We start from the raw sequence: 26,175 nt of genomic DNA, 5'->3' as shown, positions 1-26,175 counted from the left end.
CGATATCTTATTAAAATCGTTATAGAATTCAAACAATATTACTTCTTAAGCGGTGCTAAAAAAATATTGATGCGATAATAACAAAAAATGAATGCATTACGCGCGGTTTTTTTTGTGTATGTGTAAACAAAAGTAACGTCGAGTGATGGAAATTAGATATTTCGATAGCTCGCACGTGCTCGTGGAATGGAAAAGTACCGGCATGACGTTTTGGTTTCTTTACGTTTAGCGGGTAAATTAGATACTAGATTTGTAAAATTATGTCCTTTCGTCAGATTGCCTTCCTGTTATAAGCGGGTTGATTGTCGTCTGCATCCTATGGCCTTAGGCAACGTTATCGGCATAGTTGACACGTTTTCGGAATACACGAGATGATAAACAGTCCGCTTTATCGATTTCTACTAGCCGACCGCGGGTTACTTTCTCACTTGCCATAATTATGTATGCATTTGTTAAATAAAATAATCGCCAGTTTCAAGCACCAAAATAAGTTTTTCCCTTTGATAAGAAAATAAAAATATTTTTTTTCTCTGGAATGCAATAAAATTATTTGAGTCGGGGCAATTTTTTCGGGTCGGTCGGTAAAGGTCAAACAAACTTAATTTTATTTTAAGCCTTATTGATCGGAAATGGTTTTCAATGTTCAGGCCCCTGTGACCTTGACCTTTGACGGAGTGACCCCAAAATCAAAAGGGGTCGTCTACTCTTCATGACCAATCATCTCATGAAGTTTCAACATTCTGGGTCAAGTAGTTCTCTAGTTATTGATCGGAAATGGTTTTCAATGTTCAGGCCCCTGTGACCTTGACCTTTGACGGAGTGACCCCAAACACAATAGGGGTCGTCTACTCCAGCAGCCCTACAACCCTACGAAGTTTGAAGGTTCTAGGTCAAATGGTTCTCCAGTTATTGTTCGGAAATGAAGTATGACGTATGGATGGACAGGGCAAAAACAATATGTCTCCTGGGGGAGACATAAAAAGGGTCATCTGTTGGTCATGATCAACCTCCCTATTAAGTTTTGTGATCCTAGGCCCAGGCATTTTTAAGTTATCATCCGGAAATGGTTTCACTGTTCTGGGCCACTGTGATCTTGACCTTTGACCTACTGACCTCAAAATCAATAGGGGTCATCTGCTGGTCATGACCAACCTCCCTATCAACTTACATGATCCTAGGCCCATGCGTTCTTGAGTTATCATCTGGAACCCGATTGGTCTTCCGACCGACCAACATCTGCAAAACAATATACCCTTCCTTCTTCGAAGGGGGGCTTAAATATCTACATGTATATTATAGTCTACACTGATATTTGAAAAAGGTCACCAAAACAAACACAAGGGTATCACAGTAACTCATCTTTAGCATTTTGTGCTCAGGGCTAGCTTGAAACAAAATAAGTGGACATAATACACTCACTTCCATAATAATGAGCATTATGTCCTCATACGAGCTAAAAATAGAGAAAGCAATAAGAAACTATGTACATTTAATAATGTTTTATTCTATTATCATGATGGTGAAAAATGATATTTGAGATCTTCAAAAAAAAAAATTAAATGAATAGTAACAGGTTTATGTCTCGATTACGTATTGTAGTATGTTTACATATCCAACAAATTAAAGTGCTTCGCAATAGTAAACTACCGGTACTTTCAAGGTGCATTGTTCCCAACTTCCCAAGTTTGAAATAGTTTTGACTGTAAAATAATGGACCATTTTCACAGAAATGACTTCCAGCGAAGATACAGCAATAGTGAATTTGTAGTTTTTTTTGTTTCTAACAGGTCTAGAAAACGCTGTCGGAGGAAGATATTGTGCAGAAAATATCATAGAACAATCTGAAAGTTACATTGTATAGGTAGTGGCTATATCCCAGAATGTACAGGTATGTTAACACTAAGCAACATGTTACCTTGCAGGAACTTGCATGTCATTTGAAAAATAGTTCCATACAATTTAATGAAATCAACTACAGGAGCAATCAGACTGAATATTCACAGTAAATAATTTTGCTGTGACATGTAAATTAAGCCTTATATCAACCAGCATCAAAAATTCACCTAGACTATAATTTTCAGTAGGAAAAGCAGTTTTCTTCTGCTCAAAGAAAAGACAGAAGTCAGACTTACAGTAGTTAGAGGTTTGTTACAGCCAGAAAATGAATATCAACAATGACACATCATACTGTTTACAGGCACTAAGTACTTTCACACAAACAGTGGCACATTTATATTCATAAAATGACAGTTATTTCATATTTACAAGTTATTTACAGACAAACTGTAACTGAACGCTACTTTAGCTGATATGGAAATTCCAAAGGGAAATGGATGAATGTGGTTATTTCAGAACAACAGAACTGTCTGTAGTTGCTGTTGTTTTCAGATGTAAGATCTGCTAAAACATGCATAACTAATGTTATAAAAGAATTTCAACAGAAACAATCTATATATATTTTTTCATCTTCAGAAAAAAATTGTTCATATTTGCAGTGTTGAAATTATGTACTGAATGTGTGAGGAAATCACAAGGCGTGTTTCTGTTTAGTTATTTTTTCAGTGTTATTTAAGTAGCATATGGAGGTGAGTAAACATATTCTGAAATCTTCCATTATCAGTATTTATTTACCTTGTCTTTGTAGGTAAACAACTTTGCATTGTTGAGGACCAATCACTTTAGACATTATGTTTTTAATCCTCACAGAGAACATAGAATATCTCCTGGACTCAAACCTATAACCCCTGGTAGGATGTCCTGTCCTAACCAAACCATGTGGAACTACCTGTATTAAGCTTGCATACTAGCAATAGATACAATTTAAAGAACTTTTCTACTTATATTCATACATTTCCTTTTCAAATTTCCAATAACAACTAAACGTGCCGCTATTTCCTTCAAAACAACAATAAAATTCTACATCTGTTTTTCTAGATAAAAATCAGACATGATGTTTACAATAATAAATGAGCTATTTACAAATAATCACCTTTAAAATGAAGTTCTAATAAATAATAACAATAATAATAAAAATTTGATTTCCTAACATAATTCCATTTTTTATTTCATTATACTAAAACTCTTCACTACAGGGAAACTGGTATATTCCTGCATCAACACAACTCTAGGTATCATTAACAGCTACACTATCAAAAACTTTTAAACTGAAATAAATAGTTGACTTCATCATTATGTGTCAAGTTAAAATTAATGCTTTAAAAACACCGTATAACTTTATATTTGAGAATTTGTTCTGATTTGTCCAACTATATCTATTTGCAAAATGTTCAATCTTATAGACTATTAGGTGCTGTGAAAATTATTTCTATGAAAGAATTAGGATTAATAAACCATTGATCTTGCATTTTTTTCCCCAGGAAAACAAACTCGCAAATATTATTAACAAAGAATTTGGACATTTACATATAAAATCAAAGGAACTTCATATTTTCAGTGTGCATAAATGTAAGGGAGAGAACTCTTCCATGATCCAAAACTGTATCAAGCAAGAATAATCATCACATTTTGACAGGTAAGAGACAGCAAAGGTTTATACTGAAACGAAATGATAGCATCATATATCCCTGAATTAAACAGCAGTTATTCCTCTGAGAGTTATGAACACAATGTGTGGAACCAGTGAGCATTATACACACACAGCAACCATCTCCTTGTTATATGTATGAAAAATTTCTTTATTTACCGTCCATCACATCTCAAAAAGGCACTTCAAACTTATCACATTTGTTCAACTTTGATTTCATATGATTGTACCTTTACACTTCAATTCAATATTTCCTGCTATCTGCTATCAAACAATCTTTGTTCATGCTGCTACCATTACACAACCTCCATTTCATTTTCAAATCTTTCTGCTTTCTAATTTCTCCAAGTTACATCTCTCACAATGGTGACTGTCTCGAAGTCCATTTTTGATTTCTACAAATTCATTCCTTTTGTAACACTGATTGTAACACACTTCTTGCTTCTCCTTATATAAGAGCATTAATCTCCACATTTAACATTATTTCAAACATTCTGAATTACCATAGAATAGCAATAAACTTGTAAACAAAACAGCCATTCAATACTCCAACAGGTATTCCTCATCCAGTTGCCATTGTGTATGTCAGACCAACTTAACATACCACTTGTTTTCTACACTTTAATTCATGCATTCTGCGTTTGTTTATATAATAAGAGAACCGGCTACATTTAAGACAATAACTCAGTCCCCGAGGGGCATCTCCGAAAGAAAGCCATGTAAACCTAAGGCTGTATGATCTCCTTCATAGACCTTGTGTAATCGTCAAATCTTCCATGTTATTGCTTTCTTCTATTTTAAGAGTCTGAAACACAAAATAGGACATCCTTATGCATGAACAGAGAATGAAAACATAAAACTATATCAGTTCTTACAAGGTTTTTTATGTATAAATAGGTAAAACCACACAAAATGGTGAAATTAAGTTATGTGTGACTATGAGGCAAGACTAGTCCTACTATTGAAAAAATAAACAAGAACAATTATCTCAAAATGCCTTTAACATACTTTACTTTGAGAAACAGGCAACATACAGGTAAGTTGTAGCCATCTGGTCTAAATGGCATTTTTCCTAGTGCCCTATATTTTTGAAATGTATATATAATAAATATATATGTGATACAGACAAAATTGCACTCTCCTCTTGACAAAATCTCTCCTGCCCCTGTGTTGACCAAGCTGGACAAAATTCCCCCTTGTCATATTTTCCAATATCATAATTTTTCACTTCATTCCAGTAACAATTGGTAATGATCATCCTAAAACTGTTCATCTTCATTTAATTTTAAATTATCTAATCAATAACCTTAAGAGGGATTTTGTCCGCCCCGGTCAAACTGAAACACACTTGTGCATACAGACTGCATTAATAACCTAAATTCCATTTCTCAATAAGGCAGTAATTTCAAACAAGAGCACCGCCTTGCGGGTGCTGACGCTCATCTGATTTTTTTTGTGTAATAGAAATATTGTCCTACCCATGATTTTCTAAGTCTAAAAAGGGCTATCATTCTTGCAAAAAGCAGGATAGAGTTATGTTTCTTGATGTACAGTGTCCACTTATGATGGTGAAAAACTGTTGCAAGTTTTAAAGCAATAGCTTTGATAGTTTATGAGAAAAGTTGCCTTAAACATAATACTCAACCAAGAAAATGATTTTCTAAGTCCAAAAGGGGCAATAATTATTGCAAAAATCAGGATGGAGTTACGCTGCTTGCTGTACAGGGTCAGCTTATGATGGTGAACAAGTGTTGCAAGTTTCAAAGCAATAGCTTTAATAGTTTAAGAGAAAAAGTTGACCTAAACATAAAACTTAACCAAGAAATCTGATATTTTCTAAGTCCAAAAGGGGCCATAAATCTTGCAAAAAGCAGGATGGAGTTATGTTTCTTGCTGTACAGGGTCAACTTATGATGGTGAACAAGTGTTGCAAGTTTTAAAGCAATAGCTTTGATAGTTTAGGATAAAAGTGACCTAAAACATAAAACTTAACAAGAAAACTGATTTTCTAAGTCCAAAAGGGGCAATAAATCTTGCAAAAAGCAAGATGGAGTTATGTTTCTTGCTGTACAGGGTCAGCTTATGATGGTGAACAAGTATTCCAAGTTTCAAAGCAATAGCTTTGACAGTTTGGGAGAAAAGTTGACCTAAACATAAAACTTAACCAAGAAATCTGACATTTTCTAAGTACAAAAGGGGCCATAAATCTTGCAAAAAGCAAGATGGAGTTATGTTTCTTGCTATACAGGGTCAGCTTATGATGGTGAACAAGTATTCCAAGTTTCAAAGCAACAGCTTTGATAGTTTAGGAGAAAAGCTGACCTAAACATAAAACTTAACCAGGCAACGCCGACGCCGACGCCGACAACCGCTCAAGTGATGACAATAACTCATCATTTTTTTTCCAAAAATCAGATGAGCTAAAAATGTACATTACATGTCTTTTCAGCTACATATTGATATAATGTAAGGGCCTCAACTTGATCATGTACATTAAACACTGGCACAGAACAACTCTGGTTGTAGTTCAGGATGTCTTATAAGAAGTTCTGTGTCTTAACCTTACTCAATTAAATTCAGGACCTGCATAGAGCATAAATCAAACATGGTTTTTGATGAGCATCATGCTTTTGAAGGTACGGAAATCAACAGAATTTTTGTCTAAGCTAAGAAACATGCAAACTTCTGAACAGTGATAAAATGTTACATACTTTCAATTAACAAGAAAAAACATCTACATATTTTCTCTACAAAATATTAAAAAAAACTTGAAAATACTTTCTACCTTTTCATTAGCTAAATGAAGCAGACAGACAAATGCGATAGGAACGCTGAGATTTTTCGCCGTCTGTCCAGACACCTTTTCTGGTAGATCGTTTAGAAGTTTCTGGAATGTCAGTTTTCCCTCCATCTCTTTACTGGTTCCAGGAACAGGCTCACTGCTAGCTGAATTATTTGTGTTACCATCTTCTGATGTTGAGGTCTGGTTAAACAAAATATGTCAGTGCAGGGAAAACAAATCTTTCTTTCCCTTCTGGGTCTTTTTCAAGACACAAAATTTTATTAAGCAAAAAACATAGTATCCATCTGATCATTATCTTAGTAAACAAAAATATCCTTAATAGCAATTAGCATTTTACAATCTGTACGAAATACTTGTCTAATTTCAAATAAGTTTAAATAACATATGTCTAATTGTCTAAAAAATGTATATATTCAATATTAGTGTATACTGCACATTTGATGAAAATGATGTATTGGAAAGAAAACAATAGGAGGGGCTACGTAACATAACTTCAATATTCATACGAAAATAGTGCCTCTTCCCCCATTCCCTGTGAAACAAAGCCCGGTTTTCCCCTGAGCCTTTTAGCAAAGTGGCAGTGCTGTGCTTGGCTTTTAAAATCAATTGCGCAAGGTGCTTTAATGCTGCCAAAGAGCTTAAATATCAATAACGTCGTCACTCCAGTTGTGTCGAAATGTGTTGCTGCTTTGTCAGGTACGACAATTACAACATATTAGCAGTTTATTTACCTTTGATTCAATAAACATTTTCATTGGCAGGTCTCTCAAATTTGAATAGCAAGACAGAATTTCATATATAAGTTAATTCGGAAAAGAAATCAAGCGCAATTCTTTCATGGAGAATCAAACAAATTTGCTGATGAGCAATTTTCTTTCTGGTTGTAAGAAAATGACCTCAGTATCATAGTTTAATATCACTACATTCATTACAGCAATTTTAATACCAAAGCACAAATTTTGACTTAAGAGTGATGTCATATTGCATCAATGTTTTAAATCATTCTATTTCCATTACTATCAAGTTATGATTTTACTCCAAGTAATTTTTAAAAAAAACTGACATTCATTCTTTAATTTAAGCAAGCTAGCTTCAACAATGCCTAAAACACTATCAAAGGCATTGGCACAAAAAGCTCCCATTTCTATTCATATCTGTTAAAACTATGAAGGTATGTGCAGTAGAACATTTCTCTTACAGACTCCACAGTGTTTACATTTAAACCTAGTCCTGCAGTACACTTAGGAGCTGAAATTAACTTATTTACTTTATAAGGACCTAGCCAGCCCCAAACAGATGTGCAGTATTTATGTGGGTGTGTCTGCACAGAGGGTCCAGAAGCATGCCCTTCAAGACAAAAATTAATTTGTAAAACATTTCTTCAGTGTTGATATATTTTATGGGTCCGCTGGGATCATGGAGCCATTCAATATCTATCTTATTCTTCAGCCATTGCTAAGGGGCAACTGGGGTTTGCACTCTCCATTATTTCTCATGAACAGTCTCAATCTAAACAAGTCGGCTATTATCTTGCTTGGTTGCATTCTATGTTTACAAATGATCTTCATCTAGATTTTATTCTATTTGGAGATGTAAACCGAGTCATTCTGAAACCTTTGGTATTTATTGATAATATACTCTGTTATTTATCATTTTAAACTGGCCAAGCAGACTTGGATGCTACCTTTCAAATGTCATCCTGCTAAATATATTCATAAAATAAAAGAGGGACACCATCCTTCCACTTGCTTTTAGCTCCCTTGCTCCAGCACTTGGAAAAATCCTGGGGAAAACTGTCAAGTAGTAGTATTTGGTTTTGTGACAGAAATCTATTTGTCTTACCTGTTCTGTATCTTTAGGTGCTGATTTGAGTAAGTTCCACATAGATGACTTTAACCTCTTCACGTCTAGTTTCTTTGCAGTTTTGGCATAATCTATATCAATCTTAGCAACCTGTATTTTATATAATAACGTGTCACCATGGGAAATAAAACTTAAGTTCATCAAACTGTCTGGAGATCTTACTAATTTTCTTTAGTAAAACTACCTACTGGCAAGTATATAGCAACCTGGCCCAAGATTCATTCACTTTCAAGTGTTTCTTGTGTGGAAAACATGTCTCTCCTCTTATGCAAATAATTGATTGCTTTTGTTAAAGAAAATTAACATGTTAAGTAAACAAAAGTGCTTTCTCCCTATCCTTCAAATAACTTGACACATGTAATAAGATACTGTTCACATTTTTAAAGTATTACAATTTCAGTAACAAACTGCTTTGTTTATGGTCAAACTTTTGTATAATTTTATATCACTGTACGCTCTTTGAAACTCACTACTTATGCTAAGCTCAATGAGAGAAGCACTATAGGAGTAACTGTTCAAGCCTCTCACAGACTTACTCACTCTGATAGCGTTTTCTGTTACTACTCTCAGCCCTGTTAATGTGAAGCAATATGCCTTGAGATCAAATGACAACAGAAATACCTTATACGGTTGTGCAATAAGTTTATCTCCAGTCAGCATCGTGCCATCACCTGGATTAACTTGTGTAAATGTATCCTGAGACTGTGAGAACGGATCCTGAGATGACGACTCCTGCCTGAAATCTGTACCAGCCGCAACAAAATTGCCAAAATCCATATCTCCACTGTCGTTATCATCATCAACCTGCTTATAAATACAAAATTCTCCCTTGAAAAAATGAAAGGCAGACATTTCAACATCATGATTAGTCTCTTAGTAAATACCAACTTCCACACATGAATCAGAGATGGAGGACAAATAATTTCAGATGCAATGTCTTTTATCAAATCGTCACAGAGAACATAAGCCCCGCCCGATGATCGAACTCAAGACCCCGCAATCCGTAGACTTTTTTTATTATACTACATTCAATACATTTTTAGCATTATTCCAATTATGTACCAGAAATAGATCACCTCAAAACCATCTCTGAAATCTTACAAGCTTTTTTTGGTCTACAAAGCTTGACAACATCCCAATAGGGTATACAGCTGCTGACACATATAACGGTATATGCCAAGCTATGCCCGAGAATATTTATTACTCAATGACCAAACACAGAAACTGCCAGATCCTTATAATTGCTAACTAAGAGGCTTCTTGTTATAAATAGATACAGACCGTCACAGAAGAAATCCTACCTCATCATTGGGACAGTAGTTCTCCATGTCGTTGGTATTCTCGTAGTCGTAGTTCTCTATAGCATCATCTACATTAGCACTTGTCTTCTCACGTTTAATCTGAACAGAAAACCCATAGTTACAATTCATAAATGTAATTACATTGTAAGATTTACTGCAAAACACAATTTTTGAAAATACCTTTATCTATAATTAATACTAGCTGACAGAATAGGAAAACTATCATTAGCTAGTAAAAAGACTGCAAAAAGTACCAAGAGCACCGCCTGTAGGTGTTATCACGTCTGTAAGTACTGGACAATATGCAAGAAAAGAGTTATTGTTCTTGGCCTTCTTACTCATCTTAATTGATGACACTAAGATGTATCATGTTTCAAAGCTGTAGCAAGTATTCAAGAAATCAGACGAGCTAAAAATAAAGGCTATTACACCAGTACCTATAAATAGTAACAAATTCAAACTAGAAAATTTCAAGTTACATTCTGGTTGATGTATTATCCCATTATATAAATCAGTTCTGTAACTACTAGTTGTAAAATCTTTATTGAAGACCCTGTCTGACTGGGCATTAAACTCATAGTCTGTATTCATAATCAAACTTTCTGAACAACTTTAACCTTTAGCCTGCTGAAGGCAAGTAATTTTGCCTTTGTGACCAATGGAGACCAAGATCAGCCTGCATGGATCATGGTCTGCACTGTTCCCTATTCAGCCAATCAGTTCTCAGAGAACACCTTTCTAATAATAATGGTATTGCTTAAACTGAATGATGGACCAGTTCCGTTTTCGAAATTTAGCAGGGTAAAAGTTAAATTTTCTGTTAAGAATTCACATCTTACCATCCTTCGCTTTAACATGAACAATCGGAACAATTTGTCAGCATCATAGTGATGATCCTTGGGTAAAGTTGTCTGCTCTTTACTGTATTTATTTAATGTATTCTTTGTGAGTGCCGTCGCTTTCGAAATTTTAAACTTTGAATCAAAGTCTATCTCTTCATCAAAGTCTATTCTAAACACTTGTTTCTTGCCTTTACTTTTCTGTGCTTGTGTAGTGGATGCTGACTTCCCCAATTCTGAAGGGAAAAATAAAGAATAGTCAAGCAATTATGAAGTAAACACTAACAGACTGGAATAATAAATGACAAGTAACAGTAAATCATATTACATGTTCTCCGGTAAAAATTGTGTTGAGGATCCAAAAGCAGCCATAAAGAGCCAATAAATGAGCCGTGCCATGAGAAAACCAACGTAGTGGGTTTGCGACCAGCATGGATCCAGACCAGCCTGCACATCCGCACAGTCTGGTCATGATCCATGCTGTTTGCTAACAGCTTCTCTAATTGCAATAGGCTTTGAAAGCGAATAGCATGGATCCTGACCAGACTGCGCAGATCCGCAGGCTGGTCTGGATCCAAGCTGGTCGCAAAGCCACTATGTTGATTTTCTCATGGCACGACTCAAATTATGTTTTGTTCAAAATGGAAAAAGACAGTGTAATCATGGTATTCAGGTACAACCCTGGTAGGAAAATTTTAAAACTGAATTTAAACTTGGAATACACTGAAATCCCGAAAATAAGCCGTGGCTTATTTTCGGTTTTCGTACAGATTTGGTGGCTTATGAACGAGACCGGCTTATTATAGAGTCCTGCTAACTTTTCAGTACATGTATCAGGTAACGGTTTAAAAAACGGTGCATGTTCAAGTACCAGAATACTGCAGTTACGGATGTCATATTTTTTGCTTTTCAGTAAAAAACAGTGATGTCGGTAAATACTTATACTTCTGAAATGCCTGTTTTGTAACAATTTCTTAACAAATATAATCTGATACTAACAAACAAACACACCTTTGATTTAATCGCCCAATGGGTAAGAATAACTTTCACCATACGTGATAAACACCACCTTGTGTTATCAATTAATATGTCATAACAAGATCATTGATACTATTTCTGATACAATAAAGTGGACGGCTTATTTTTGAGTGTGGGTAATTTATGGGCCCTTTTTGCTTGTATTGTGGTGAAATGATGGCTTATTTTCGAGACCAACTTATTTTCAAAACAGACTTATTTTTGGGATTTCAGAGTATCATAGCAAAAGTAGTCCTACTACATGTAACACATTTTATAAGAACAAATTTATATAACATGGTTCATAGAGAATATCTGAGACAAACCTAAAGTACTTTCAAGTACCTTTTCCAAATTTTCATTGGCTACTGTTCACCAGTCATAGTCCAAACAACATTTATCAACTATTTCCAACATATTTTATCCATCACTTATTGTAAAATATATTTGTAATTCAAAGGTCAAAGACCATCTTTCTCTAAAATATTTTATCTTTACATATCTACAATCCTCTCCAACTATTTAACTTTACTAGATATATGAATTATTAAAATTGGCTGCAAGTTTGTTTTTTTTAACTTTGTGAAAAGGTTACAAAATTACAGTGAATAGGAAAAAACTAACACCATTAAGACCATAAACCTTGTAATTTTGTTACCTTTTCACAAAGTTTTTAAAAAAACTTGCAGCCAATTTTTATTTTTTAAATGGAAACGTCAAAAAGGTAGAAACTGCACTCTGCGCAAATCACATTAAAATACAGTCATACACTGCTACTGGTGCATGAAGATTGTTAAGTTTCAAACTTTGTGCACTCATTACTTTTATGAACATTAGTTGGTTCAGTGTTTAAAACTTTACCTCTCGATAGATGTCCTGCCCTCCAATGTGACGGTCCTGCCCAGGTTCTCAACAATGCTTTGTTAAAATATGAATAATCTGAGGGTTCTGTAGATAAAACCTGCATTAATGTCCCTGTTGTACCATGTCTGAAATAACAACACAGGTCAGTCATCATCACAGTGAAATAAGAACACAGGTCAGTCAGTCATCACAGTGAAATAACAACACAGGTCAGTCATCATCAGTGAAATAACAACACAGGTCAGTCATCATCACAGTGAAATAACAACACAGGTCAGTCATCATCAGTGAAATAACAACACAGGTCAGTCATCATCAGTGAAATAACAACACAGGTCAGTCATCATCACAGTGAAATAACAACACAGGTCAGTCATCATCAGTGAAATAACAACACAGGTCAGTCATCATCAGTGAAATAACAACACAGGTCAGTCATCATCACAGTGAAATAACAACACAGGTCAGTCATCATCAGTGAAATAACAACACAGGTCAGTCATCATCAGTGAAATAACAACACAGGTCAGTCATCATCACAGTGAAATAACAACACAGGTCAGTCATCATCACAGTGAAATAACAACACAGGTGAGTCATCATCACAGTGAAATAACAACACAGGTGAGTCATCATCACAGTGAAATAACAACACAGGTCAGTCATCATCACAGTGAAATAACAACACAGGTGAGTTGTCATCACAGTGAAATAACAACACAGGTGAGTTATCATCACAGTGAAATAACAACACAGGTCAGTCATCATCACAGTGAAATAACAACACAGGTGAGTCATCATCAGTGAAATAACAACACAGGTCAGTTATCATCACAGTGAAATAACAACACAGGTCAGTTATCATCACAGTGAAATAACAACATAGGTCAGTTATCATCACAGTGAAATATGAACTAATGTACTCAGTCAGGGAAAGGCTTTCACATCAGTTTACATATTAAATTCACATAATGGATATGTCTGCAAAATTTTAATAATACATGTATTACAATATCAAACAAGAGCTGTCAGTGGACAGCGCGCTCGACTATTCTCAGTGCTTGATAGTAATATATATATATATATTAATAAGTCGAAAAGGGGCCATAATTCAGTCAAAATGCTTGATAGAGTTGCCTCCTCCTTTTTACAGACTAGGGTCATGATGGTAAACAAAGTATGCAAAATATCAAAGCATATCTCAATGGACTTTAACATTTGTGTGACCCTCATGCTCACGCCGACGCCAGGGCAAGTAGGATAGCTCCCCTATTCTTCGAATAGTCGAGCTAAAAAGGAAGTTTATTCTTCTATGATATAGTATGGATAGAAGTCAATTCCTGCATTCTTTTCCAGAGATTATCTTTTATTTATTTTGAAAGTAGATGTAAGCATTCAGCAAACTGTTGTCTGTAAATCATTACCTTTCACAGTTCAATAATTTTAAAGATACAGATCAGAATCTAGCTTACGTCATATCACTAAGTACAGATTGTACAAGTTTAGCTGCCTTTCCATCACCTATACAATTATCTCTCCCCATATCCTCGTCTAGATTCGTGTCTGCTACATCTGTAACAATTAAAAATTTACATCTTACAGTCAGTAACAACTGCAACAATTCACACTTCTCTAATGATAAGACTATTTGACTGCCAGAAACCTGTCAAGTCATAATTGAAGAGATTACTAGTGTTTGACTGATACTTAAAAATTAGCTTAATCAGTTCTAAAACCAAAAAAAAAAAGTTTTATTTGAATCCTGCTCGTCTTTCATTTGGTTGTGTTGGGTTTGACCTCAGTACTAGCTTGCTGTTGCATTACAGGCAACTTATCTTTTAGTAATGAAAGTAATAAGGAAATAACTTAATGCCTAGTTGTTGGAAAGTTCATCCAAGCCAGACTCAACAGAATTTAGCCAAGCCCAAATCATCACAGAATTACCATCTTATATTGATAGTATATAGAGTAAAAACCTTCAAGATCATCCCCTAAAAAGCTGCCATCTCCACCCCCTAGCACTGACATATCATCATGATTATCTGGTATAGGTTCTGGTTCAGCGTCCATATCAAACCGATGTTCCTCCTGTGATGCTGATATTCCCGGTATAGAACTCTGAAAGAGTTGTCTCTAATGTCAAGTTTAAATTCAAAACTTCATTTTTAATTCCTAACTCAAATGGATTGGAGAAAAGAAGTCAAATAAGAAAAGAATTTTATATTAAAACAATTGTTTAGAATTGTGGCATTAACTAACTTAACAAAAGCCACTAAGCATGAATGCAATACTAATAATCTTTGGCAGACTATTTTCATTTTTTCTTTACTTCATAAAAAACAAAGATCACGAAGCATATTTACAACAGTAGACCCCAGGAATAATAATAAAGGATGCTTTAAAACACAAAATACTGATAACAGAAACATTTCAATATGCATGCTCTTTACCTGATTTTTTGAAGCCAATTATTTACACTTAATGCCTTTCAAAATCGTACCTTTACTGATCTGAAGAACAGATAGGCCCAATGGTTAAAGTTGCTGACTTCCAATCACCTACCCCTCACCGATTTGGGTGCAAAAACCCGCACTCTTCCAATAAGGAAACTATCCAGCTGGGTTACATAATGTTGGTGATTCTAGTTAGGTGTTTGCACATGCCTAAAGTGATGCCAGTTGGGGCAATTTTTAACTTCCTCCACAATCAAAATCTGGAAAGTCACCGTATGACAAAATCTCTGTCAGTGTGGCTCTTAACCCAACAAACAAACATTTACAGATCGGAAAGCGAGTTACAGATCAACAATGGGCTCAATGCGAAAACCCAATTACACCTACTTGGTCAGAGGAATCCCAATTTGTAAATCTGTAAGTTGAAAATGCTGGACAAACCAATTGCTCTGCTGAAGAATTTTCTTTGAGTAAACCTGTTAATACGAAATAAACACATCTATAAAACTGCTCTCAAATGAGTATCACACAAAGAAGCACCTGAGGAAAAAGGATGGTTTAAGCTTCAGCTAACTTTCTCTCAAAAAATTAAGTTTTCTCATTTCGATCACTAAAATGAAGGAATGTATCAACTATATTGAATCATTTTTGTCTGACTACATAAGTTACATTTTATCTCAGCTTTACCTTGTGTTGGATCATTTTATAATTACCTAAATCAGTACCCATTCCAGATCAGGGGAATGAATCTCTGTAAATCTGACTTGTAACTAACAATGTAAACATAGGTGCAAAATCACACTTTTTCACTGTTTCCGACAGTTCAGCAGCATTAAAAGACTTTTTTCACTTTACGTGTCTGTTGAAGAACTAAAAAGACTCATTTCGTAAAGTTAAGTCCTTTTAAATAGGTCTACTTTACTGCTTTTCATGTATTCCCCCCACCCCCATTTGATACTAAGAAAGTAAAACATTTGATTTCATTGTAATTTCTAATTCTACATTTGCATTTGATAGATAATTGGATAATTCAACAATCTTAACCAAAATGCCAGTTTTAAAACAGTGTGTAGCTTCAGAACTTGTCTAATACCATCTATCTTGCTCAATCCTGTCAGACCAAGGGAGGTAATAATAATTTTACTAACTTAAAAAAACAACTGTCAATGCAATTCTTTAACAACTATAATACAATATTTCTTATATACCTATAATTTCCTGGGCTATTAAGTATCTTTATCAAATTTATACATATGCTCAAATAATGCTATTAAGTATCTTTATCAAATTTATACATATGCTCAAATAATGCTATTAAGTATCTTTATCAAATTTATACATATGCTCAAATAATTCTATCTTGGTTTTGAAATCAAAATAGGAAAAACGAACCAGTTAAGATCTAAAATGTATTAAGCACTCAGAAAACAAAAACAAGAGTAAATGACAGATGTTAACTTTTTGCAATATTCCATTACTTGATCAAAATTCTATTCACCACCTTTAAGATAGTAGTACTGATTCTAATAAATGATTGATTAATTAGAACATGAGTGGTCATCCCCAAACATACAAAAATTCTTTTTACCTTAATACGGTGCCTCCGTAGATGAGTGGTTTGGGTCCCTCACTTCAAATCACTTGCCCCTCATCGATGTGGGTTCAAGCCTTACTTGAGGCATTGAATTCGTCATGTGAGGAAGCCATCCAGCTGGCCTACGGAAGGTCAGTGGTTCTACCCAGGTGCTCGCTTGTGCTGGAAAAATGCACAGAGAGGCATCTGGGTGTCTTCCTCCACTATCAAAGCTGGAAAGTCGCCATTTGACCTATAATTGTCAGTGCAACGTTAAACCATAAAAAATAAATAAAATAAATTTACCTTTATAATCTGACACATCAACTGTTTCTTTTCTCTGTTCAATTCTCGATGTATCTAAGTCATCAGTGGGGCTAATCAGCGTGTTAGAATCAAGAACAAGTCGCTGTGTGTTATCGAAAGTGCGTAAATTAGATAAAAGCAAGCCACTGCTTCCTCCTTCATCAAACGCTGCAGACATTACTTGAAATAATGGATCAACCTGCAAAACAAACAACACCAATCTCTTTGGAAAATGTGTCAAATCATATGTTCAAACAGGAAGACAGAATTTCAGGATTTATGGTCATCTGTAATAGTTTCTTAGAAATTCTATCAATATTAGTTATATGATAGCAGGCAGGTAAACGCCTTTTTTCTCTGCTTAAAGGCTTCAAGTTAAAGCAGATATCTCTTCTGCCAAGAGCAGGTGACTTAGAGCACACATTCTGGAATATTACTGATGTATAAAATTCATTAAACCCTATATTTTAGACTAATGAAAGTTTGTATCAACTAAATGATATATATGAAATTTCCTTTTAGTTACAAAAACATACATTAGATCCACCTGAAATGAGGAAAAGGCACTATTATAGAAGATTTTGAAATAATGATCAAAATAACAATTTACGATAGCTTCTTATATCATCAAATATTAGTTTGAACTTCTATTGCTTAATATCATTTCTTTTACCGTATTTTGGTGTGTATAGGTCGCACTTTTTCTACCCATTCTGCTGCCTGAAAAAGTTCCTGCGACCTATACGACAGAACATTGCCAGCATTTTTTTTTCGGGCCAATTTTCTGACCGTAGCTCTCGCAAAATTACGTACATCTGTTACGAACGAACAAAATGGATAAAAAATATCAATATCGGCGGCTTTTCAACCAATAGCGGTTACTTTCAATCAAATATGTCGTAAATAACCCATACAGACTATTAAAATTACGAATGACTTTAATTCAAAGATGTCTTTGCAGTCTGAATTACGTTTGTTTCTACTTTCGTTTTACTGGACGCCATTGACATGTACTCCGGGTTGGATAAAATCTGGACAGATCCGTCCTCCATTCCAAACATTGTTTATACTAATTCTTAGTGTATTAAAAAGCTTGAATGATTATTTTTTACTTTTGATTTTTAAATAAAAGAAAAAAATCCAAAAAGAGATATTTTGTTAATCTTTTTACTCAGAATCAAAAGAACGCGGTTAATTACATGACACGGAAAGGTGTTATAATTGCTGTGCAAACAATTCACACTTAAACTTGCATGATAACAGACGTCTGCTGCCAATTAGTGTCAAAAAGCCGCTTTTCTTTGATGTAGTCTGTCACCGATACTACTGTTGGTACGAAACGGTTGGGAACGAAAATAACACAGTCCGATTTCCACCAATCAGGTTCTGATAATAATTCAGTCCGCGGCATCAATATGGCCGCCGCCATAACTTTTTTGCCGGTAAATATTGAAACGTACACGGGGTCTGCTAGCCCGCGCACACATCAATATCCAAACGTGGGTTCTTCTCAAACACACGTGGGGGAAAACAGGGAGATAATAGGGAGTAAATTACACGGACACCTGAAATAATGTTAAAACATAGTGATTTATTTATATGTCATTTCACAAACAATAAAATTGGATGTGGTCTATCTGTATTATTGGCCCTGGTTCCTCGTTTAAGTCCGGTCTGGAATGCTCGCCTACGCCAGTCAAAAGTTCCTCGTCTAGATGTAGTTCAGAAAATTCTAAAGAGTATAGAAAGGCTTGACAAAACGGTGTCACGTCTTGCCTTGGTAATATTTGAGGCTTGACAAAAACGGTGTCACGTCTTGCCTATAGGTCTTGTCAGGAAATCCGGTTGATGATTCTGGCTCTCGGAGGATGAATAGAGTTAAGCTATGTAGTTGAAAGGAATCTGCGTTAAGTCTAAATAATGGTAGTCTTGTATTGGTAGAATAGTAATTAGAAATCAGTTTATTCAGGGTCCCAGGTGTATTGGGAAATAAGAAATAGTATTTTATTCTTGGGTTATGAATGTCATGTTATATCTGGTCAGGAGATATGTAGTTTATTAGAGGAATTTATTTTAGTTTCATAGCTGGGAAGGTAACCATTTCAGCCAAACTCTGCCAATTATATGTGGCTCTATTGTACCATCTAGGCTAGGTAGCTGGAAAACATTCATAAGGTATTTTGGCATACTTGGATGTGTGATGTAAACAAGTGGTCACTGTGAGTTCTTACCAGGTACTGACAAAACTGCCAAGGTCTGCCAAGTATTTATAGTCTTGGATTGGCACATGGTGCCTTGCTTGGCAGGGTTGTCATGGTGTCACCATCTGGTAGATGACATCATCATCAAGTCTGGCTATATTGGCATACGGTGCCTAGCTTGGCAGGGTTGTCATGGTGTCACCATCGGGTAGATGACATCATCATTGGCATACGGTGCCTAGCATGGCATGGTTGTCTTGGCAGAGTTGCCATCTTGTAAATGGCGTCATTGCCAAGTTCGTGAAAGGAAATTGTATCCCTTGCCAGAAATGGCATTGATGGCAGGGCAACAGATAGTATGTGTATTTCAATGACTCTAGCATGGTGTATGTATTATAGATATCATAAGCATGAAAATACGCAGAAGAAAGTCTAAATATCCATGCAAACCGGTATCGGACTAAGAATATATAAATATGCGTGAATTTATAGCTTACTACATTCTACATGCATTTATATCTGGAGTTAAAATGATAATGGCTAGATCGTTACAATATTAAATATTGCTGGGGAAAAAATCCGAAATTTAACTGCGACTAATATGCTAGAAGTTAAATTTTCCGACCATTTCCAGAGCAAAAATTAGATGCGGACTGTACATTACCGCGACCTATACACACCAAAATACGGTACTTTTACTGTGTGTTACAAGTGATTTCCATTTTTATCACCTTAATTAAGAGCAAACATCTTTCAAACTTCCTGCTGTCCATTTTTTACTCTTGGCTGATCATAGACGTTTGTAATTATGGGCTATTAAATAGTTAAAAGCTATATTCAAACAGCTTACCTCAAACTCAAGATCAAACTTGTTCACATTGATGTTCTTTAGATTTGTCTCCACTGTTTTACTTTTCCGCTGAAATATGATACTTGTACCTTCATTTAACAAATAACTAAAAGTACATTACTTCATTTGGTCATCAGTGAATGTTTTATTCCCTATTATTCAGACAGAACACTTAAGTGCACAAGCAACTATTTTACTGTTTCTTATCAAAGTTACAAAAACTAAACCATGATCTTCAATTTTCTCTCCCTGCACAAACATTTAAACCCTCCAATATCACGCCTTCAAACTATTTTTTTTAATGTTTGGAAAAAGAAAATTTCAAGGTTTCAATTTTCCAATAAATGAGAAGAAAGTGCATTTTTTGTTACCTTTTTCTTCTTTTTCTGTACTTCATCAGTTCTGGGTTCACCCTCAGCCCCTTCTTCCATTTCTGCTCCCTCATCATCTACAATATATAATGTTTCATCAACATTTGCAGTGCTTTTTTAACCTTTCCAATACTGTATAAATAACAAATCCGCTATAAGTAATAACAGTCAGCCATAGAGACATGAGCAGGGATTCTGAAGGAAGGTTCACCTTAACCCATACTTACTGCAGTTATAATGCAGTAATAACAAGAGAGAGTGGCCATAAATACCACCACACTGCAGTACCTGATACATCTGGTTTGTTTTCTTTATGCATACAGTGTAGACCATGATCAGCTTGTATGGATGATCACAAAGGCAGGATCACTTGCCGCCAGCAAGCTCGAGATAAAATATATCTGTAGTTATAACAAAGGAGAGTACTGATTGGTCTGTTTTGTTTTGTATATGCACACAGTGATATTACTCCCAATCTATTGCTCAACTAGTTCAATACTCTTTTAAATTACTATGAAATTCCTTCTAACTGCATCAAATTTTTACATCCTTAGAAACACCTCTTTTCTATAATTTTAATAAAACATACATACTGCCTAGCTTTCACTAAATCTTTTTGTCTTCACCTTTTATTTCCAATACCTTAACAGATACAAGTATATCCATATATGGAATAGAAAAAAAATCTGAACTTGTAGACATGTCCTTTAAAATTTCATTTATAACAAACATTATTTAATGTTTAAAAAGTGCTCTTGATCTTATTTCAATTACCTTGTGAATGTTTCTGTTTGTCTGCCCCTCTCCCTAGGCCACTGAGAACTTTGTATGTTTCTGCATGAATTGCATCCACCCTGCCAGCGTAAATCTTTGCACTGGCATCTAAAGTTGTACTAGCAACCTACAGTATATAACAACAGCATCTAAAAGACTACTTCCTTCCAACAATTATCAACTTTAGTTGGTTCCATTTAAACATATAAAAAGTAAAGTAAAGTTTCTTGTTTAATGTGGGTAGTCCAGGAAAGTCCCAAACAGGACTGGATGGAATAACTTATTTCCAGTGGAGCATACGACAGGTGTCATATTTACCTCCCCAGCACCCAGTCTAGGCCGATACTGCTTGAAACAGCACCAATTTAAGTAATCACCCAGCACTGAACACTAGTCGCGGTATCAGCCACGACCAGTAATCAAACCCAGACTGCTGGCATTGTAGTCCAACCAGGCTGCTAACCACTGTGCCACTGACTCCCTGTGTATACAGCACTTCTAATACACAAGTCTAAACTTTGAGATGTATACTGTTTATACACTTATGTTTGTACATGTGTACTGACATCTTATTGCTGAAAGTGTACATGCTGTCTTTATGTCTAGTGGTATAATCCACTATTTGCACGAAATATGATGCTCATAAACTAATTTACAATTTTCTTACTCTTCTTTTTTTTTGTTTTCTATTGACAAAATGACAAACACGCCACTGAAGTATATACAAAGATAAAGTAATAATCTAAAAGACTTAAATTAACTTTAAATATGGCAAACAAGACAGTTCATGTGGTTTGCATGTGTATAGTATATACCTGGAAGTTTTCAAGCTCTTTTTTCTTCAACAATTCTGACATATAATCTATCAGGTGAAGACCAAATGCATTCTTCGCATTGATTTTCTGAAAATACACAACAGTTTTTTTTCATAATTCAGTTGAAATCTAAAATTTCACAAAATTTACATAACAATGGTAACCTGGGTTTAATTAATATCTATTATTAAAATCAGTATCATTGAACTTTACAGTCCTAAAATTATTTACAAATAATTTATTTATTATGCAATAATTATGTCAGTGGATCCATGTTAGAATCAATAATAGGTTAAGCCTGATCGTAAAGAATTGCTTCAGTTGAACAAAAAAATATGAAGCAATATATAAATGCCCAGCCCTTCTTTTTAGAACTTACATTTTCTGCAGACAATTTGATACAGCTGGTATAATGTTCTGTAAGCTGAGCTGTGGAAAAGCCACTCAACGGCAGAGACTTTCTTCTGTAAAATAGCAATTAGCAAAACATAACTTCATTTCTAAACACAGTACTTGAGCAACCCTTAAAAACAGCCATAATATTTTGACAGGGCAAAATTAGGCATTTCTTTGTTGTTATAACCAAAGAAATAATAAACACCTGAAGGGAAACTGGTCATTTTTTCATGATATCACATATCACTGTGATCAATACATCAAACACCAATATGCATTTTAATGTTATTCTAATGTTTGTTTAACCAATGTCATGGCGTAACATCATTTATAAGGGTAACATAGAATGAACCCTCGACACAACATACGGAAAGAAAAATCATCCTGGAAACAAATGTCATCCCAAGTGTACAATTACAAAAATTTAAAGATTAACAAGCGCACCGCCTTGCGGGTGCTGACGCTCATCTGATTTTTTTATATAATAAAAATATTGCCCTACCCATGATTTTCTAAGTCGAAAAAGGGCCATCATTCTTGCAAAAAGCAGGATAGAGTTATGTTTCTTGATGTACAGTGTCCGCTTATGATGGTGAAAAACTGTTGCAAGTTTTAAAGCAATAGCTTTGATAGTTTATGAGAAAAGCTGACTTAAACATAATACTCAACCAAGAAAACTGATTTTCTAAGTCCAAAAGGAGCAATAATTATTGCAAAAAAGCAGGATGGAGTTATGTTTCTTGTTGTACAGGGTCAGCTTATGATGGTGAACAAGTGTTGCAAGTTTCAAAGCAAAAGCTTTGATAGTTTAAGAGAAAAAGTTGACCTAAACATAAAATTTAACCAAGAAATCTGATATTTTCTAAGTCCAAAAGGGGCCATAAATCTTGCAAAAAGCAGGATGGAGTTATGTTTCTTGCTTTACAGGGTCAGCTATTGATGGTGAACAAGTGTTGCAAGTTTCAAAACAATACGTTGGATAGTTTAGGAGAAAAGCTGACCTAAACATAAAACTTAACCAAGAAATCAGATTTTCTAAGTCCAAAAGGGGCCATCATTCTTGCAAAAGCAGAATGGAGTTATATTCCTTGCTGCACAGGGACAGCTTATGATGGTGAACAACAGTTGAAAGTTTCAAAGCAATATCTTTGATAGTTTAGGAAAAAACCCTGATGTAAACATAAAACTTAACCAAGAAATCTGATATTTTCTAAGTCCAAAAAGGGCCATAATTCTTGCAAAAAGCAGGATGGAGTTATGTTTCTTGGTGTACATGGTCAGCTAATGATGGTGAACAAGTGTTCCAAGTTTCAAAGCAATACCTTTGATAGTTTAGGAGAAAAGCTGACCTAAACATAAAACTTAACCAGGCAATGCCGACGCCGATCAAGTGATGACAATAACTCATCTTTTTTTTTCAAAAAATCAGATGAGCTAAAAATGATGACATAAATGTTTAGATATAATTCCAAATAATAACTATTTTATGCTATATAGAGAAAGTATTATTCTGATTCTGAAAACTTGTAAGCTGCTAAAAATATGAAAATTTGAATACACAATATGAACGAACTTCACATAGGTACTTCAAAATGGTATAGAATCATATGGATTCCACTGCAGCTGCTAAAAGATATAGTAACTATATAAAATATTACATTGGTACTTCTTACCACTTTTACTTGACATACCTGTCAGCTGGTGAACTTGGACTGCCCATGTTTTTACGCTGCAGGTCCATGACCCTTGACCTACGACGAGCTTTCCTTTCCAGTTCATCATCTTGCTGCTCCATCAGTAACGTTGATGGACTGCTGACGCCTGAAGCAAAAATATTTTTGTCATTCATTGTAAAATTTGATTATATGGCATCAAACAAAAACACCCCATCCCACCCCAAAAACATTCATCGTGTCACTTGCATACATGTTGTGTCAGAGAGGCTTAGATTTCAAAACCCGGTATAAAAATCAGTCAAAGATATATTTTAACAGGACACAACAGTTTAGAAAATGCAAGAACTATCATCAAAGTATAGGTCATGTATTGATAATCTTCAAAAATTAAACAACACGTTTATCAGAAACAGGCAACAAACCATTTGAAACCTAAGATAAATAACCACTTCCATCAATGAATATGTACACACAATTTGACAAAACTACTTGGACAGTATCTGGAGAAAAATTAAAATTTCTGTCATTTTGATCTTCAATATCCATGTCTGGAAAGATGTTACCAGTAATTGTAAAACAGATGTTCAAGTCTACAGAAGTTATTTGCAATTTTTTTTAAGTCATTTGAACTACAGATACAAGATAAGTGTCACAGTTCACTTACTGCAAGTACAACATCTTGTTACACATCACTGACAAGGGCAGTTAAAAAAAAGCTTCCAACTAGTAGGAAACTACACTTTGTTACTCACTGATATCATATTAATCTAGTGTTCACACAGTGGATCACAACAAAGATTTTATGTTAAAACTGACTACATCAAGATTTTTCTTCCCAATTTACCCAAATACAAGCCAGGCTATTATAACTAAACTTCCATATGCAGTATTTTCTGCCACTTTGTGAAAAAACTCTGATGTAGTAAGCTACATAAAACATTTTAATAAGTTTTAATGTCTGTTAGATAATTCTATTCTAATGCTAAATATAGAGTTAGATACCCTAAGATACAATATTCCAGTGAAAACAGTGTCTTAGAAAGGACCATAGTAACACACAAACCCTACTCGGGGCTTTTTCTCCTACAACAGACGGCGAAATTCAGTGGCTTCCCAAATCAAAAGCATGCTTTATTTTCACAATTTTAGGAGACAATTCCTAAAAATTCCCACTTTCAAAAAAAATTCCTGTCCGAATTTGCCCAATTTCCCCCAACAAAATAACGCTTGAATTTCCCAAAATAAACAGGCTATAGCTTCTTCCCAAAATGGGAAAAAAGCCATGCTACTGAGAAACATATGTCTACAACAAGCTGCTATATAATATATAGCTATGTAATATAATTATATACTTACTAGTAACTTTGCCTAGTGATGGTGAGATGACTGATGATTGTGAATGTCTTTGAGGTATGTTTGGTGTGCTGACAATGGGAGATAGGACCTCCCGTTGTCTCATGGCCGACATTGCACGCTGAAATAGATATCAAACACATATCAAAATCAGTCCAAAAATAAAGATAAGCAAAATACAAGAGGGCAATGATGGCACTAGATCACTCACCTCAGTTTCAGAGCTTAAACAGGCTAGAGAGTGTGCAATTTCGGAAGAGGACCATAATATGCTGCAGGTGTCGAAAGTTCCAGAGGCAGTAGAAGTTAACTACATAAGTTAGTGTGACAGATGACAAACAGTTCAAACACTACAAGCTTTTTATGTCTTTTAAAACAGAGTGGAAAAATACAGACATCTGGTGCAGACCGAATGTTTGGAAGGTCTCTTTATAATCAGCGATTTTTTCCCTTCTTTATAAAGTACCCCTAAAAGGACCTTTTCCCAATTGAAAAATGCAATCTTTTTTCCCAATTACTGTGTAATCATTAATATTCGTGGGGGGCTAATTTTCGTGGATTTCGTGGTTGAGTCAATCCACGAAATTTAATCCCAACGAACAAGTAAAATTCCCATTTACTTTATGTTCAAAAGTTGTAATCCACAAATTCATATCCCCACGAAATTGCCATTTTGACCAAAACCACAAAATTTCATGCCCACGAAATTAAATGATTTCACAGACCACAGTATCATCCAAAAATTCCCCAAATGACCAAATTAAGTTTGCATTTTGATGATTGCAGAAGGAAAACTTACTTACATTGACATTCACCATGTCAGATTTAACCATTTAAACAGTTTGTTTGATGCTATTTACATGGAATTAAAGGAAGAAGCATATTAAATATTATTATTTTAATAACTATAAAAATTCCCAATCTAAGTAAAAACCCCGCTATTTTTCCCAATTTATCTGGTACCAGACCTTTTCCCAAAAGGGGAAAAAAATCAATGATAATGGTTATCTGCATCCTGCAGTTCATGAGAAGAAGTTGTTAAAGATATTTCTGTATTTAGCTCTAGTGGCCCCTAAAACAATGTTTACAATGATGCTTCAGACCAAGTTTGATGATGAAGATCCAGTAAACCTTTCATGAGAAATTGTTTATAGGTATTTCTATTATAGCTCTAAG

General features: G+C 34.9%; 1 protein-coding gene across 3 annotated transcripts in view; it reads right to left on the bottom strand.

Moving 5' to 3' along the window:
- Positions 1-1,484: 1,484 nt before the first annotated feature.
- Positions 1,485-26,175, bottom strand: part of LOC123546373 (condensin complex subunit 2-like) — a 43,464-nt gene continuing 18,773 nt past the window's right edge. For 2 of the 3 annotated variants that reach the window (XM_045332588.2, XM_045332587.2), the window contains exons 2-19: positions 25,003-25,120; positions 23,662-23,791; positions 21,954-22,038; positions 21,575-21,661; positions 20,760-20,886; positions 19,986-20,062; positions 19,615-19,683; positions 16,564-16,762; positions 15,072-15,160; positions 14,208-14,349; positions 13,704-13,803; positions 12,229-12,356; positions 10,351-10,586; positions 9,512-9,610; positions 8,832-9,017; positions 8,190-8,300; positions 6,330-6,527; positions 1,485-4,349 (exon numbers count right to left, since the gene is read on the bottom strand). In XM_045332588.2, coding sequence (XP_045188523.2) covers positions 4,290-4,349; positions 6,330-6,527; positions 8,190-8,300; positions 8,832-9,017; positions 9,512-9,610; positions 10,351-10,586; positions 12,229-12,356; positions 13,704-13,803; positions 14,208-14,349; positions 15,072-15,160; positions 16,564-16,762; positions 19,615-19,683; positions 19,986-20,062; positions 20,760-20,886; positions 21,575-21,661; positions 21,954-22,038; positions 23,662-23,791; positions 25,003-25,114 — 2,235 coding nt within the window. In that variant the 5' untranslated portion in view covers positions 25,115-25,120 and the 3' untranslated portion in view covers positions 1,485-4,289. The remainder of the gene's footprint in view (positions 4,350-6,329; positions 6,528-8,189; positions 8,301-8,831; positions 9,018-9,511; positions 9,611-10,350; positions 10,587-12,228; positions 12,357-13,703; positions 13,804-14,207; positions 14,350-15,071; positions 15,161-16,563; positions 16,763-19,614; positions 19,684-19,985; positions 20,063-20,759; positions 20,887-21,574; positions 21,662-21,953; positions 22,039-23,661; positions 23,792-25,002; positions 25,121-26,175) is intronic. The other variant, XM_045332589.2, reaches the window with a different exon arrangement.

This window comes from Mercenaria mercenaria, chromosome 9 (genome assembly GCF_021730395.1).
Source record: "Mercenaria mercenaria strain notata chromosome 9, MADL_Memer_1, whole genome shotgun sequence".
Taxonomy (NCBI): Eukaryota; Metazoa; Mollusca; class Bivalvia; order Venerida; family Veneridae; genus Mercenaria; species Mercenaria mercenaria.
The sequence above is the reverse complement of the archived record's forward strand: the minus strand, read 5'-3'. Positions and strand labels throughout refer to the sequence as shown.